Source organism: Ranitomeya imitator, chromosome 2 (assembly GCF_032444005.1).
Source record: "Ranitomeya imitator isolate aRanImi1 chromosome 2, aRanImi1.pri, whole genome shotgun sequence".
NCBI classification, from domain to species: Eukaryota; Metazoa; Chordata; class Amphibia; order Anura; family Dendrobatidae; genus Ranitomeya; species Ranitomeya imitator.
In genome coordinates this window covers 261,863,597-261,882,036 of record NC_091283.1, presented here as the reverse complement: position 1 = coordinate 261,882,036, position 18,440 = coordinate 261,863,597, and the positions used below count along the sequence as shown (strand labels likewise).

Here is an 18,440-nt window from a genome sequence, read left to right as displayed (position 1 = left end):
ATATATTCTACAAATCCCGGTATAGCAGACACATCGCCCCCCCAAATAATGAGGGTGTCATCGATGTATCTGCCATACCAGGAGATGTAATCAATGAATGGATTACTGGCTGAGTAAATATACTCCTGTTCCCATAAAGCCATGGTTAGATTAGCCAAAGATGGGGAATATTTCGCTCCCATTGGAACTCCTGATGTCTGCACATATATCTCATCCCCAAATGTGAACACATTATGTTTCATAAGAAAAGATATAACCTGTAAACAGAAATCAATTAAATTCTGAGAGTAATCTCCACATTCAGTGAGGTGAAATTGTAAGGCTCTTATTGCCACCTCATGTGGTATACTTGTATACAAAGATACAACATCACAACTGAGCCATGTGTAACTTTGTTCCCATTTTTTATGTTTAAAGATTTTCAATACTTCTCGTGAGTCCTTAATATACCCTGGCATTCTCAATACCAAGGGCTGAAGCAAAGAGTCCACCCATTCACATAGATGTTCCAGACCTGATCCAATACCCGAAACTATAGGACTATAAGAGTTATAAAATAAATAACTATATCAATTGCCATACAAAAAATGTAGTATATAAAGTGGAGTGCACAGCCTGTCAATTAGCATATATAGGCTGCACAACACGTAAACTTAAAACGCGCATTACGGAACATATCAGAGACGCTAATATCTCTAATTTTACCACCAGGAATGTATCCATGGTTTCCAAACATTTTAATACAGTACATAGGGGAGACATTAAAACGTTAAAAGTTCAGGGTATTGAAAAAGTTCACTCACATAGACGTGGAGGCGACACTAAAAGGCGGCTACTTACCAGAGAAGCCTTTTGGATGTATAATTTAAATACCCGTTCCCCTGCAGGTCTTAATAAAAGAAATGAAATTTTGTATCATTACTGTTAATATCTTTATTATAAGAATTTTTTTGATGCTATTTTTATACATGTCTCCTGTATTTAAGCTCATTTGACTGCGGTCTTTAGGACCTTATGCACCATCATGTGACTCTGGTATAGTGGCTAAAATTTTGTTTTCCATTTCTCTTTTTGGGGTCAAAATAGAAGGAATGACATTTTATATTATCATTGTTAATATTTTATATTAGTATTTACTATTTGTATATATTTTCTGCTATTTTCCGCTTTGTCTTGCGATAGAATTTATGCAGCAGTGACCTGCAGGACCTGTCTATTTGTCATGTGATTTCAATGGAATATGTGATAGGTCCATAGTATATATATAAGCAAGACCAAACGTGGAATGTATATGGGCATGAATAAGATCCTGCGTGATCGAAACGCGTTGCCTACATTCATGTAACCACCGGTGTCCTTAGTAACCTGTAAGGATGTCCTTTTAAATGAAGATGGACTAATAAAGATTTTCACCATTTTTTGAGCTGGAGTTTCCACGTTTTCGTATATTGCTGCTGCTTGGCGTCTCGGTCTGGACGCATCTCCGTGCTCAATCATCTATGGTCTGGTTGGTGAGCTGGCTACGGCTTTGTGCCGTTTTTTTCTCTTTATTATAAAATATAACAGTACATACAATATACAGTCCATGCAACATACAGTGCATACAGTCCATAGAACATAGAGTACATACTCACCAATCACCTTGATCCCGAAGCCCTTGCTCACCTATAAAAAAAATATTAAAATAATAAACCAACAATATACTCCCTGATCCGCAGTTATCAAATTAATATGAGTGTCCCACGACGATCTCCCGTGGAGAGCTGCCACATCAGCTGATGCAACCACTCTCCAAGGGCTCCTGTGATTCAATGGCGGAAGGTATCCCTCCGCCGCTGTGAGAAATAGTTCCTACTCTCACTTGTTGCACTGCTGTGTGGTAAAAGTCCCACGCAGCTTTGCCATAAAGTGAGATCCTGAACTAAGGTAACCTCTGAGTGATGCACTGCCATTGTCTCCTGTCAGTGTGTCACTGGAGGCCCTATAGAGTGGTGACATCACCCGATGTCACTGTCCCCTATAGAACAGTGTCATCACCCAATGTCACTGTTCTATAGGGGAGATCGTCATGGGACACTCGTTATTAATTGGACTACAGCGGAAAGAGAGTAAACAGTTGGTTTATTATTTTTAATTTTTTGCAGGCGATCGAGGGGGTCTCAGGAATTAGGCGTATTTGTAAGTATGGTGAAATTAAGAATATTAATATACTTTTTTCTGGATGTGTCTTTTTTTTTTTACTCTTTCAGTACTGTAGGATTAGTAATGGATAGGTGTCTTATTGACGCATCTCCATTACTAACCGGGCTTAATGTCACCTTACAATACAAAGGTGACATTAACCCCTTATTACCCCATATCCCACCGCTACATGGGAGTGGGGAGAGAGGGGCTAAGTGCCGGAATTGGCACATCTTACAGATGTGCCATTTCTGGGGCAGCTGAAGGCTGGTATTTGTAGCCAGGGGGGGCTGGCAAATATCAATGGCCCCTTCCCAGGCTATAAATATCAGCCCGCAGCTGTCAACGTACCCTTTATTGGCTATTAAAATAGGGGTACCCCCCAAAAAAATGACGTGGGGTCCCCCTATTTTAATAGCCAATAAAGGCTTCGCAGACAGCAGTGGGCTGATATTCATAGCCTGGGAAGGGGCCATGGATATTACCCCCTTCCCAGGCTACAAATATTGGCCCCCGCCTTTTTTTCCCCCTTTTGAATTTTTTTTTTTAAATTAAACATGTTGATTGAGAAACATCAGCCTTGCTATTAAATATCTATGGATATATCTATAAATATAACTATGGATATATCTATAGATATATTTATAGATAGATATATCTATAGATTGTAAGATTGCGCTTACTTGCTGGTTGGGGAATACTCGCTTGGCAGCGACAAAACACACAGCAATACGTTTTCTTCTCAAAGACTCAACTGGGTTTATTGCACCATAAACCCCAGTGGCAGAAAACACAAAACAACAATCTTCATATCACGGCAAATCAAAGTAACAATGTTCACAGCGTCACTCTGTTCCATCAGGACGGAGTACCACACAGGACCTGTTTCTGGCTCTGCAGATCCCTGTCCTCACCTCGTGCTGTTCAGGGATCCAGTCCTCCTCCCAGGACCTCCCAACACCCAGGTTACTCGGGATCACACAGATGGCCTGTCCGGGTACTATTCAGGACGTCCATCCCCGGCTGGGACCGTCCAATACCCAGGCCACCAGTAGCAAAGTCCCACCACGTGCTCTTCAGGGCTAGCACACCCAACACCGAGGTTTCTCTCAGGACCTTACACCTGTACCATCCAGGTCTGCACACTCAGACCACACAGGACCCCTCTGCAGTGTCCAGCCAGGACACATGGAAGTGTGTCCACGCTTGCAGACTCCCAAACACTCACCATGTGCTTCACACACCTCCTTTACATAGGTGTAACCACACCCAAGTACCTGTAACATGGCCAGTCAGGTGAGCGTGACATCACCACAGGTCCTTCAACACAAAACCATCTTAGGTGTTCAAACACGCCTCTTTGGGTAGGTTTGTAGGTGACTGGACCCACCTATCTCTCCAATCACCTAGAAGCCTTCCCAATGTAAACAAATCCCTCAGTAGTAGATCTGCTTGAGCAAAACATACCCAGGCTTCCATCACAGGGCCACCTACCTCTGCGATACATACCGTCCATCAATCACATGACCAGTTGCTGTTTCAACACAATTATGTCTCCAAGTGCATCCCGAAGTGCACATGCAGCGCCCCCTGGCTGCAACATTGGTCACTGCACCACAAGATACATAGATATATCTATCCATATATCTATATAACTATCCATATATCTATCTACATCTATCCATAGATATACAGTATCTATCCATACATATATCTATAGATAGATATATGAATAGATAGATCTATGTATCTATAGATCTATCTATATGTAGATCTATTTACATATCTATCTCATTCCTTTTATATATATGTATATATATATATACATAGATAGATAGATATGGCATAGATAGAAGGAATGCGATAAATAGATGGCTAGATAGATATGGGATAGATAGAAGGAATAAGATAGATATAATCCAAAAACAAAGAACGCACATATATAACCGCACAGCTGATAAATCCAACTCACCGACCAAACAGTGCAACACCAAGCAGGAAAAAATGGGCTGAACGTATCCTCCACACCAAATGGATCAGGGGTGCCGCTTCCAGAAACATATGCAGAGTCCAAAATAGAAAATTAAGAAAAAATAGGAGCGCACTTACCCTGGTGTGGTATGCATCACTTTATTGAAACATAGAAAATGGACAGCAGGGAGGGGCAGGATCGGCCATGGACAACGGCCGTTTCGTGCTAACTGGCACTTCAACGAGGACCCGTTGAAGTGCCAGTTAGCACGAAACGGCCGTTGTCCATGGCCGATCCTGCCCCTCCCTGCTGTCCATTTTCTATGTTTCAATAAAGTGATGCATACCACACCAGGGTAAGTGCGCTCCTATTTTTTCTTAATTTTCTATATAAGATAGATATATCTATTCATATATCTATCTACATCTATCCATAGATAGATCTATAGATAGATACATGAATAGATATATCTATTTCATTCCTTCTATCTAACCCATATCTATCTATCCCATTCCTTCTATCTATTTATAGATAGAAGGAATGACATAGATAGATAGATAGATAGATAGATAGATAGATAGATAGATAGATGATAGCTATAATAGATAGATAGAAGGAATGAGATAGATATACTGTATATTTGATAGAATAGATAGGAATGAGATAGATGATAGATCTATAGATAGATAATATCTATCATCTATCCATCTCATTCCTTCTATCTATTACCTATCTATCTATATTTATATCTATCTATTATCTATCATCTATCTATCTGTCTACCTGTGTGTATAATGGAGTGTGGGTTGGACAAATGTAAAAGAGGAGATTGGACAAGAAATTACATCAGAATTCTTTTTTTTGTTCAATAATACATCTTTATTTAGCTTTCAAAAATGCATCAAAAACGCGTAAAAAAACCGCATCAAAAACGCACCTGCATTTTCTGCCAAGAGATGCAGATTCAGTGCAGAAAAATCAGCAGGCAAATATGCAACATGTGCACATACCCTAACAGTAACCCTAATTTTAGCCCCAACACTAACCCTAACCTGCCTTATCTGTTTTTTTTAATTTATAACAAGATCGGTGACTGACACAGCTGTTGCCAGCAGCTCTTGTAACACTATTTCTCCTCTAATCTCTCACTGACAGGAGATCTGAGGAGAAACAGGATTTTTATGAGGTAGATCACCCGGGAAAGTTCATTGCTACAACACACTTTCCTAGTGATTTGTCTTATTGGCTGGTGTGATGCTGATGTCATCAGGACCTGAACCAATCAGGTCTCGATGAGGTTGGGGGTCAATAGTAAGCGTTGTGCGCCAGAATCCCATCGTTATAGCTAGCACCAATGTTTATCTTCCGTTGGCGGTCACAAAGCGGTTAAGTTAAGGGTACCATCATTTCTGTCCAGGCCTATTTCATGAGTTTTTTTTTTTTTTTTTTTAATTCTATGGAAGCATGGTTGAAAAGCAATGTCTGACTTCCATTTGTTCATTCTCATAGATTTTTGATTTATTATTATTTTTGTGAAATTCAAGTTATTTCTGTGACCATTGTGGGTTTTTCTGTAATTAAACGAGGGGTACTAACAATTTTGACAACGTATGTAGGAGGAATGAATATTTTGACTCCACAGCCACTTTCTGGAAATTAACACGCAGTGGATGTTGGAGAGTGAAAATTACACATTTGCCATTTTATTACCCAGCACATAGTGCCCAGATTGTGCTCCAGGTAACACACATTGCAAATTAAATGGATTCTTCTCACTATAATATTGGTAAATACAGGGATCCTAAATGTTGTTTGAGCACACTGCAAGACTCAGAAGTGAGAGCGGATTTTTCTGGATTGGTGTATAGAAACTTTGTTGCTTGTCAACAGCCTTTGAGACACTAATAGTGTGGGAACCTCTTTTCCATTGACAGATGATGGACCTGAGTGGGGATTTGTTTTTTGTGAGATGAGAATTGGTATTATTTTCTTCTACATAACATTGATTGGTTTCTTTTTATTCGATATTTGGGAGTCAGAATGAACAAACAGTTGAACACCACGCACTACTGGCTCATCCAACAAGGTTTTCTAGTAGACTTAACTGTCATTGTCTTGATGAATAATTAAAGTTTTTTTACATGGTTTGCCATTTTTATGGACAGTTTAAATAGAAATGTTCAAAAATATAAAACTCAAGGATATTTTATTAAAAAAAAATGTTTTTTTGTCTTAGCAGATGACTGTACCAGGAGATCAGAGGGACAGCTGACATCTTCAATTTATAAATCTGATGATCTTGAAATCCTACAAGATACAACTGAAGTGATTGCTGTTATTCCAGATATATCATCATCTATTCACAGCAAAGATCTGTCATCTGATCCTATGGAACAGGTCCCATCTTCTGATTCATTACTGGCTACTAAGGAAAATCAAAGTCACAAAAGAGGCATTAAAAAACAAACTGCTCCTAAAGCAAAGAAGTCCTTTTCATGTTCAGAATGTGGGAAATGTTTTAACCATAAATCACATTTTGTTAGTCACCAAAGAACTCACACAGGGGAGAAGCCTTTTTCCTGCTCAGAATGTGGGAAATGTTTTATCAAGAAATCAAAATTGGTTAATCACCATAGAGTTCACACAGGGGAGAAGCCTTTTTCCTGTTCAGAATGTGGGAAATGTTTTACCCACAAAGAGAATCTTGTTACACACCAAACAACTCACACAGGAGAGAAGCCTTTTTTCTGTTCAGAATGTGGGAAATGTTTTAACCAGAAAGGGAGTCTAGTTAGTCACCAGAGAACTCATACAGAGGAGAAGCCTTTTTCCTGTTCAGAATGTGGAAAATGTTTTAACCAGAAAGGGAGTCTAGTTAGTCACCAGAGAACTCATACAGGGGAGAAGCCTTTTTCCTGTTCAGAATGTGGGAAATGTTTTAACCAGAAAGCGCTTCTTGTTAGCCATCAGAGCAGTCACATAGGGGAGAAGCCTTTTTCATGTCCAGAATGTGGGAAATGTTTTAACCGGAAACGGCTTCTTGTTAGTCACCAGAGAACTCACACAAAGGAGAAGCCTTTTTCCTGTTTAGAATGTGGTAAATGTTTTAAACAGAAATGGCATCTTGGTAGTCACCAGAGAACTCACACAGGGGAGAAGCCTTTTTCCTGTTCAGAATGTGGGAAATGTTTTAACCAGAAAGGGAATCTAGTTTGTCACCAGAGAACTCACACAGGACAGGTGCCTTTTTCCTGTTCAGAATGTGGGAAATGTTTTAACCGGAAAGGGAGTCTAGTTAGTCACCAGAGAACTCACACAGGAGAGAAGCCTTTTTCCTGTTCAGAATGTGGGAAATGTTTTAAATGGAAACAGCTTCTTGTTAGACATCAGTGCAGTCACACAGATTAGAAGCCTTTTTCGTTTTCTTAATGTGGGAAATATTTTACTTGCAAATCAACTGTTAATAAATATCAGAGACATCACATAGGGGAGAAGCCTTTTTTATGTTCATAATGTTGGAATAGTTTTAACCAAAATTTAATCTTCTTAAAGGGGTTGTCTCTTGTCATTCCTCATGTTTGCTGACAAAAGGATAAAACTAATCTTTATGAAATTCCAAATGTAAAACTATACCAATAATTCACCCCCTGAAGGTTAGTCAGTAGTTGACTAATAGAAAAAGCATGTACCCCACAGTTCAGTATATGGTGAGGTGACGTATACACACTCACTCTCCAAGCCTCTCATTTCTACGGGTTTCATCGTCCTCACAAAGGCGACTCATCAGGAGACTAATATTGACCTATATTCAAGTGAGACTAGACAAAAAACAAATCATGTATCATGTTTTCAGAAACAGTCAGAAAACCAGCTATATATTGGCAGATCCCAGACCTCAACTATATACTTCATAAGTTTATACGCCACTCCAGTGTCAGGAATAGATAGTATGTGACAATACAGTATAATTCTTGTGTTTTCCTCCTATAGGGAGTGCCCTAGTTTGGTATTGTAACAGCTGTTAATTAGTAGTACAGACAAATTGTCCTAGACTAAACTCCGTTTTCAGACAGCCCAATATATACCACTCAGGGAAAACTTACCTGCTCCAAAGATCAATAGCATCTTCTAACTAATAGCCATGCTGCGGTCTGACAAGGAATGAGTGCAATATCCTAAGAACATCCTAAATAGGCACTGTAAGCGGTTTATACCTTGTGGGAATAAAAGGACTAGAAATAGGAAAAACCCAATGTGGCTAAACAAAGAAGTAAGACAGGCAATTAACAGTAAAAAGAAAGCATTTGCACTACTAAAGCAGGATGGCACCATTGAAGCTCTAAAAAACTATAGGGAGAAAAATACTTTATCTAAAAAACTAATTAAAGCTGCCAAAAAGGAAACAGAGAAGCACATTGCTAAGGAGAGTAAAACTAATCCAAAACTGTTCTTCAACTATATCAATAGTAAAAGAATAAAAACTGAAAATGTAGGCCCCTTAAAAAATTGTGAGGAAAGTATGGTTGTAGATGACGAGGAAAAAGCTAACATATTAAACACCTTCTTCTCCACGGTATTCACGGTGGAAAATGAAATGCTAGGTGAAATCCCAAGAAACAATGAAAACCCTATATTAACGGTCACCAATCTAACCGAAGAAGAGGTGCGAAACCGGCTAAATAAGATTAAAATAAGTAAATCTCTGGGTCCGGATGGTATACACCCACGAGTACTAAGAGAACTAAGTAATGTAATAGATAAACCATTATTTCTTATTTTTAGGGACTCTATAGCGATGGGGTCTGTTCCGCAGGACTGGCGCATAGCAAATGTAGTGCCAATATTCAAAAAAGGGCTCTAAAAGGGAACGTGGAAATTATAGGCCAGTAAGTCTAACCTCTATTGTTGGTAAAATATTTGAAGGGTTTCTGAGGGATGTTATTCTGGATTATCTCAATGAGAATAACTGTTTAACTCCATATCAGCATGGGTTTATGAGAAATCGCTCCTGTCAAACCAATCAAACTAATCAGTTTTTATGAAGAGGTAAGCTATAGGCTGGACCACGGTGAGTCATTGGATGCGGTATATCTCGATTTCGATCAAATTTCGAGTTTTCAAGTTTGCATGTTTTAGCGCTGCAGTGTGCTGCCTTATTTACTTAACTATATACGAGTTGGCGACTCTAGGTTCAGCACCTGTTCACACTGAGTCTATGTTTGGATGTGCAGGTCAGGTTTTTGAAATGTATTGTCTAGCCTTCTGATCGTGCACTCCGCCTCTTAGCTTCAGGTGTTTAAATTACAGCAGGTCCAATACCCCTCCACAGAGAGAGAGAATTTTAGTCTAAGAAGAGGTTTTACATGCACCCATTCAGATGGAGATGTTTATTCTCAGCGAGGTAAGGCAAGCGTAGGACCTGGTATAAGAGAGATGCCGTAAAGAGGCTACCAGGTACACATAAAATTGGCCATTTTTATGCGCTAAAAGCTCTCATTTTTCATATTTCTAGTGCAGTAATGCAGTTCAAATTTTGAGTTTTCAAGTTTGCATGTTTTAGCGCTGCAGTGTGCTGCCTTATTTACTTAACTATATACGAGTTGGCGACTCTAGGTTCAGCACCTGTTCACACTGAGTCTATGTTTGGATGTGCAGGTCAGGTTTTTGAAATGTATTCTCTAGCCTTCTGATCGTGCACTCCGCCTCCTAGCTTCAGGTGTTTTAATTACAGCAGGTCCAATACCCCTCCACAGAGAGAGAGAATTTTAGTCTAAGAAGAGGTTTCACATGCACCCATTCAGATGGAGACATTTATTCTCAGCGAGGTAAGGCAAGTGTAGGACCTGGTATAAGAGAGATGCCGTAAAGAGGCTACCAGGTACACATAAAATTGGCCATTTTTATGCGCTAAAAGCTCTCATTTTTCATATTTCTAGTGCAGTAATGCAGTTCAAATTTCGAGTTTTCAAGTTTGCATGTTTTAGCGCTGCAGTGTGCTGCCTTATTTACTTAACTATATACGAGTTGGCGACTCTAGGTTCAGCACCTGTTCACACTGAGTCTATGTTTGGATGTGCAGGTCAGGTTTTTGAAATGTATTCTCTAGCCTTCTGATCGTGCACTCCGCCTCCTAGCTTCAGGTGTTTTAATTACAGCAGGTCCAATACCCCTCCACAGAGAGAGAGAATTTTAGTCTAAGAAGAGGTTTCACATGCACCCATTCAGATGGAGACATTTATTCTCAGCGAGGTAAGGCAAGCGTAGGACCTGGTATAAGAGAGATGCCGTAAAGAGGCTACCAGGTACACATAAAATTGGCCATTTTTATGCGCTAAAAGCTCTCATTTTTCATATTTCTAGTGCAGTAATGCAGTTCAAATTTCGAGTTTTCAAGTTTGCATGTTTTAGCGCTGCAGTGTGCTGCCTTATTTACTTAACTATATACGAGTTGGCGACTCTAGGTTCAGCACCTGTTCACACTGAGTCTATGTTTGGATGTGCAGGTCAGGTTTTTGAAATGTATTCTCTAGCCTTCTGATCGTGCACTCCGCCTCCTAGCTTCAGGTGTTTTAATTACAGCAGGTCCAATACCCCTCCACAGAGAGAGAGAATTTTAGTCTAAGAAGAGGTTTCACATGCACCCATTCAGATGGAGACGTTTATTCTCAGCGAAGTAAGGCAAGCATAGGATCTGGTATAAGAGAGATGCCGTAAAGAGGCTACCAGGTACACATAAAATTGGCCATTTTTATGCGCTAAAAGCTCTCATTTTTCATATTTCTAGTGCAGTAATGCAGTTCAAATTTCGAGTTTTCAAGTTTGCATGTTTTAGCGCTGCAGTGTGCTGCCTTATTTACTTAACTATATACGAGTTGGTGACTCTAGGTTCAGCACCTCTTCACACTGAGTCTATGTTTGGATGTGCAGGTCAGGTTTTTGAAATGTCATTTTAATAGTCTTATTAATGTTCTAGGTTCCCATTTTTTGCTATTTTCTATTATCCGCCATCCAACCAACAACCTTTTCACACTGCTCTGGTTCCAATCCTGCTGTCCTGCTGCGGTCCCCTAGTAATTGAGACAGGAAGGTCGAGCCAGCAGATGTGGGTGTTTGTTGTGGCTCACTTTCAGCTTCCCACAGCCTCGACCTCTGCATGCACCATCACCATCACTTCCCCATCCCTTGCCACACGCCGTGCCCATTTTAAATGGACTACAATATTTTCCACATTCACTACAAATGGCTGGAGTTTGAGCGAATGTTATGTGATCCGTGTGCGGGAAAACCACAGTTTACAATATCTGCCCTGTAGGTAACAAGATTTTTTTCAGCAAACTTGTGTCAATAACTAGAGTAACACACAGCCAAAAAAGTTCAATGGAGGCCTCAAATGCCACAATTTGTAGCCCACAGATAGATGAGGCGTGTGACAGAGAGAGCCACTTTCAATCATATATCAGGCCTGTATTTTTTTTGGCCAGGAAAACTGTGTCAATAAGTTGCAATGGCACAACAAAAAATATTCTATGGAGCCCTGAAATGGCACAATTTTGAGCGCAATGATATGTGATCCGTGTGGAGTACAAAACTCAGTTTACAATATCTGCCCTGTTGCTAAAATATTTTTGGGCAGCAAAATGGTGTCAAGAAATTGGATAAGACACTCCCAAAAATTTTACAGTACCACAAAAAATGGCAGAATTTTCTGCGCACTCAGATGTGAACGCTGGGACAGGCAAACCCGTGTAAAATAGCCGGATTTTTACGCTGAACTATGAAAAGGATCTGGCCGTAGTCTGCAGTGTCAACAAGCAAATGGAGAAAAAAGGGATCTGGAATAAAATAATCAGGATTAAGATGCAAAACAAATGATTCCTGGCCACTGACACCTGGGGCTATGTATATATGTAATAGGCAGCAGCAGACAGTAATGGAATGGACCCTCTTGATGTATGCAGTGATATCTACAGTATATACCCACACACAGCGCCTGCTGGCCTTGCACTGATATGTATAGAGCCACATACACTCCCCTGCCTACCTAGCACTGCAATCTATTGTTAGGAGTCGAGTTTCCTCTGCTGCACAGGGGGAATCTCGATCCGTGTCTGCTGCGGTCTCCCGTTCGGTATCGGCCGCAGTGGGCTCTGCTCAGCGGAGACGTCGCTCCCAGCGTCTTGCTGGGGCTGATTCGGTGCATAGGGTCACTACTGCCTTTTCTGGCTTTTCTATGGTACCCTGCACTGATCTGCGGCGAGCGAGCCTCTCTGGGACTAAGTCCTTGTTTACTCACACTGAGCATGCCCAGGGCAGGGTCTCCCATTGGAGGTCGAGCGCCACATGTTCAGTCACATGCTCAGGTGCTGCAGTACATTCCATTGGTCCTTCTGGAAGGTCCTGAAAGGGCAAAACATGCTCAGGTACTGCAGCACTTTCCATTGGTCGTTCTGGAAGGTCCTGAAAGGGCAAAAAACTTCAGTAGCAGCTTCCTGTGCTGCAACTATATAAATTGCGCATGACCGCACGGCCATGCGCTAGTATCATCTTTTGCTATATGCTTTGCGCCAATGTGGTCATGTGTTTGTATGTGTTCAGGGACCCGGCTGAAATAAGCCCCTAGAATGCTGGCTCCTCCGGCGAGGAGATTGAGTATGCATGCATGACCACTCACTGCTCACATCTGGGTAGTTGGCCTGTGCCTCTGTGAAAGTCTAACAGGGCACAGAGCTCACCTCTCGCGGTTACTCTGTGAAGCTAACAGAGTTAGTATATACCGCCATATAGAGCCGCCATTATTTAGCAGCAGGTACTTTCCTGCACGGTGGATCCCGGGTTGCGAACGCACCAATTCCTTTTAATAAACAATATATTTGGTGCGTTCCGCCAACCCTAACAGTATACTAGCGCCAGGATCTGGCTAAGTAATGGCGGATGAACAGCGATTGCAGGGGTACATCCAGCTGCTGGAGGGCCGGTTGGCGTCTCTTGAGCGTGCAACCTCGGCGGTGAATGTTACCGCAATAGCTGTTCAGGCTGCTAGCGTGGCTGCAGCAGCTTTACCCACTGCCACCTCTGTTCCGACCCTATCTCACCTTCCTTTGCCTGAGAGATACTCTGGGGACAGTAAGTCCTGTAGGGGTTTCGTGAGCCAATGTGGTATACACCTCGAGCTTCTGGCTGCACGTTTCCCTACTGAGCGGGCATAGGTGGGATTCATAATCTCTCTCCTGTCGGACAGAGCGTTGGAGTGGGCTACGCCGCTGTGGGAGCGCAACGATCATGTGGTGCGGAGTGTTCCTAGGTTTCTGGACACTCTGAAACAGGGCTTTTTAGGACTTCAAGTCACCCATGATACAGCGCTCCAACTGCTGGCTTTGACTCAGGGTTCAACCATGGTCAGCCATTTTGCTGTTCACTTCCGGACATTAGCGTCTGAGTTGGAATGGCCAGATAAAACCCTCATTCCCGTATTTTGGAGGGGGCTGGCTGACCATGTGAAGGACGCTTTGGCCACTAGGGAGATTCCCGCCACACTGGAGGAGCTCATAGCCGTATCTACTCGTATTGACCTCCGTTTTAACGAGCGGAGGTTGGAGCGAGCCCAGTGTAGGCAGAGGTTTCGGCTGGCTCCCACCTTCGCCAAACCTTTGGAATCTCCAGTCCAGGCATCCGAGTCACATGAGGCCTTAGAGGTGACACGAGCGGGATCCAAGTCTCAGTCTGCCCGTGCACATAAGGTCCGTCATGTTTGCCAGCAGTCAGGACACCTTGCCTCCAAGGGTCCTCAGCGGTCAGGGAAACGTCAGCGTCTAGTGGCAGTTGGAGGAGGTACACTAGACACGGCGACGTTTGCCTCAAAGTTGTCCTTCAAGGGGACAATTACCATAGGCCCATCCACTCTTATGGTCGAGCTATGCGTGGATTCTGGGGCAGAGGGTAACTTTATGTCTTCCGCTTTTGCCCAGCGTCACGCAATACCCTTGGTGATGCTCGCCAAGCCGGTAACCGTTCGAGTGGTAAATGGGTCAACACTACCTTTACAGATTACCCACCAAACCATTCCTTTCACGCTATCTGTGTCTCCATCACATCAGGAGATAATCTCCCTATTAGTCATTCCTGAGGGAATTGATGAGGTCCTGTTGGGGATACCATGGCTTCGCTACCATTCTCCTCATATTGAGTGGTCCTCTGGGAGAATTTTGGGTTGGAGTAAATCTTGCGAGGGTAGATGTCTGAGGGAGTGCGTTCAGGTTGCTACTACACAGGTACCCGCAGATCTTTCCTCTCTCCCCAAGCACTATTGGCCCTATGCAGACGTGTTCTCCAAAAGAGCTGCGGAGACCCTTCCGCCTCACCGCCCCTATGACTGTCCTATTGACCTCTTGCCTGGTGCTGAGCCTCCCCGTGGTCGAGTCTATCCGTTATCTCTCCCGGAGACGGAGGCAATGTCCCAGTACATCCAGGAGAATCTGGCAAGAGGATTCATTAGGAAGTCAGTGTCACCAGCAGGGGCAGGGTTCTTCTTCGTACAGAAGAAGACTGGAGACTTACGTCCATGCATAGACTACAGGGGTCTTAACGCCATCACCGTTAAGAACAAGTACCCACTACCCCTGATATCTGAGCTGTTTGATAGGCTACGGGGAGCGAGGGTATTTACAAAGTTAGATCTGCGGGGTGCTTACAACCTGATTCGCATCCGTGAGGGGGATGAATGGAAGACGGCTTTTAACACCAGGGATGGGCACTATGAATATCTGGTGATGCCCTTCGGGCTCTGTAATGCCCCAGCCGTTTTCCAAGACTTTGTGAACGACATCTTCCGGGATATGCTCACCACCTCGGTCGTAGTCTATCTGGATGATATTCTCATCTTCTCTCCAGATATTGACTCCCATCGGAGAGATGTTCGCAAAGTCTTCGACCTCTTACGGGCAAACTCCCTCTACGCCAAGTTGGAGAAGTGTGTGTTTGAGCAGGAGTCTTTGCATTTCCTTGGTTATATCATCTCTGCCCAGGGTTTGGCTATGGATCCTGCCAAGCTACAAGCTGTAATGGACTGGCAGGAACCCCATTCTCTTAAAGCGGTGCAGCGCTTTATGGGGTTCATTAATTACTATCGCCAGTTCATTCCACACTTCTCAACTTTGGTAGCTCCCTTGGTTGCCCTCACCAAGAAGGGAGCAAATCCCAAGTTGTGGTCAGAGGAGGTCTCCAAAGCCTTTCTCTCGATCAAGTCACACTTCGCTAGTGCTCCCATCCTACATCGCCCCGATGTTGATAAGCCATTTATCTTGGAGGTGGATGCCTCATCCGTTGGTGCTGGAGCAGTCCTTTTCCAAAAGGATGCTCAAGGTCGGAAGCATCCTTGCTTCTTCTTCTCCAAGAGCTTCACACCAGCGGAGAGGAATTATTCCATCAGGGACAGGGAGTTGCTGGCCATGAAGTTGGCTTTTTCGGAGTGGAGACATCTCTTGGAGGGAGCTCGCTTTCCCTTCCAAGTCTTCACTGACCACAAGAACTTGGTGTATCTGCAAACGGCCCAGCGGCTGAATTCTCGCCAGGCTAGATGGTCCCTGTTCTTCTCCCGGTTCCATTTTACTCTCCATTTCCTCTCCGGGGAGAAGAACGTTCGTGCTGACGCTCTCTCCCGCTCCGTGGTGTCATCGGAGGAGGAGGAGCCTCGGCTTATTGTCCCTTCTGAGAGCCTGAGAACTGTAGCTCCGGTTTCGCTAGAGTCTGTGCCCCCAGGCAAGACTTTCGTACCAGCTAACTTGCGACCGGAGGTTCTCTCTTGGGCTCACTCCTCCAGAGTGGGTGGGCATTTTGGGACCAAGAGGACATCTGAGCTTCTGGCGAGAACATACTGGTGGCCGCATATGGCCCGAGATGTCAAGGACTATATTCAGGCGTGCGTTTCTTGCGCCCAGAATCGGTCTCCTCGGCAATGGCCTGCTGGGTTGCTTTACCCTCTACCGGTGGCAGACAGGCCCTGGGAGATGGTCGGGATGGACTTTGTGGTGGGTCTACCCAAGTCACGTGGCTGCTCCATTATTTGGGTTGTCACCGACCATTTCTCCAAGATGGTGCATTTGGTGCCGCTTCCTCGGTTACCCTCAGCACGGGCCTTGGCGGTGTTGTTCATTAAACATGTTTTCCGTTTGCATGGTATGCCTGATAAGATTGTCAGCGATCGGGGTCCCCAGTTCGCATCTCGGTTTTGGAGAGAGCTCTGCCGTTTACTCAGCATAGAGTTAAACCTCTCCTCTGCATACCATCCCGAGACGAATGGGTTGGTGGAGAGAACCAACCAGACTCTGGTGACATATTTGTGACATTTCGTCTCTGCTAGGCAGGATGACTGGGCATCTTTGCTACCTTGGGCGGAATTTGCCCTGAACAACGCCGTAGCCGATTCCACTGGTCAAACTCCTTTTCTCCTTAATTACGGCCAGCATCCGCGTGTCCCTGTGCCCATGCCCGTGTCATCCACCGATTCTAGGGTGGCAGACTGGGCGGTGGAGGCACGTGACATCTGGGACCGCACACAGGATGCCATCCGGCCTCCAAGGAGAGAATGAGGGTTTCGGCTGATACACACCGGCGCCCTGCTCCGGTCTTTGCTCCTGGCGACTTAGTGTAGCCCGTAACATCAGGCTGCGAGTTGAGTCCACTAAGTTTGCTCCTCGCTACATTGGCCCGTTTAAGGTTCTGGAACAGGTCAACCCTGTGGTCTACCGTTTGGCTATTCCTCCACGCCTTGGTATCACCGATACTTTCCACGTTTCCCTCTTAAAGCCCGTTCATTTGTCCCGGTTTTCCGAGTCATCTGCTGGGACATCGGGTTCATCCACGGATGAGTTTGAGGTGAATGCTATTGTGGGGTGCAAGGTGGTACGTGGCAAGAAATTTTATCTGGTGGACTGGAAGGGTCACGGCCCAGAGGATAGAACCTGGGAGCCTGTGGAGCACATTCGGGCTCCGCTGCTTATCGCAGCCTTTGAGCGTAGTGAGGCTCAAGGAGGGGGGGGCCCTAGGAGGGGGGGGTAATGTTAGGAGTCAAGTTTCCTCTGCTGCACAGGGGGAATCTCGATCCGTGTCTGCTGCGGTCTCCCATTCGGTATCGGCCGCAGTGGGCTCTGCTCAGCGGAGACGTCGCTCCCAGCGTCTCGCTGGGGCTGATTCGGTGCATAGGGTCACTACTGCCTTTTCTGGCTTTCCTATGGTACCCTGCACTGATCTGCGGCGAGCGAGCCTCTCTGGGACTAAGTCCTTGTTTACTCACACTGAGCATGCCCAGGGCAGGGTTTCCCATTGGAGGTCGAGCGCCACATGTTCGGTCACATGCTCAGGTGCTGCAGTACATTCCATTGGTCCTTCTGGAAGGTCCTGAAAGGGCAAAACATGCTCAGGTACTGCAGCACTTTCCATTGGTCGTTCTGGAAGGTCCTGAAAGGGCAAAAAACTTCAGTAGCAGCTTCCTGTGCTGCAACTATATAAACTGCGAATGACCACACGGCCATGCGCTAGTATCGTCTTTTGCTATATGCTTTGCGCCAATGTGGTCATGTGTTTGTATGTGTTCAGGGACCCGGCTGAAATAAGCCCCTAGAATGCTGGCACCTCCGGCGAGGAGATTGTGTATAAGTGTGTTCAGGGACCCGGCTGAAATAAGCCCCTAGAATGCTGGCTCCTCCGGCGAGGAGATTGAGTATGCATGCATGACCACTCACTGCTCACATCTGGGTAGTTGGCCTGTGCCTCTGTGAAAGTCTAACAGGGCACAGAGCTCACCTCTCGCGGTTACTCTGTGAAGCTAACAGAGTTGGTATATACCGCCATATAGAGCCGCCATTATTTAGCAGCAGGTACTTTCCTGCACGGTGGATCCCGGGTTGCGAACGCACCAATTCCTTTTAATAAACAATATATTTGATGCGTTCCGCCAACCCGAACATCTATATACTCCGGAATTAGTCCTTAGAAGGACTGTTGGGTTAGCTGGATTTGTGGATTCTATGATGGTAGACCCTCACTAACTGAAAACCCCCCACATCTGACCCGATCTCGGCAGAAGCTCTCCCTACACTGTCTGAATCCGGAGCTGAATGTGACAAGCAGGACGGGGCCAGGTCTCTTATAGACCCGATGATGCTGTGCGGCCAGCCAATCACTGTACTGCCACAACCAACATGGCTACGGCATTACTGAGAAGCCTCCATGTAGCGTCTTCACTGCGGATCACGTGACCCCTGACTCCTCCCTCCTGTGACCTCATCACAGG

General features: G+C 44.4%; 1 protein-coding gene across 1 annotated transcript in view; it reads left to right on the top strand.

Moving 5' to 3' along the window:
• Positions 1-7,637, top strand: part of LOC138663014 (zinc finger protein 436-like) — a 74,478-nt gene extending 66,841 nt beyond the window's left edge. Inside the window, exon 11 of the mRNA XM_069749057.1 lies at positions 6,393-7,637. Within this exon, the coding sequence (XP_069605158.1) occupies positions 6,393-7,561 (1,169 nt within the window). The 3' untranslated portion in view covers positions 7,562-7,637. The remainder of the gene's footprint in view (positions 1-6,392) is intronic.
• The last annotated feature ends 10,803 nt before the right edge of the window (positions 7,638-18,440 follow it).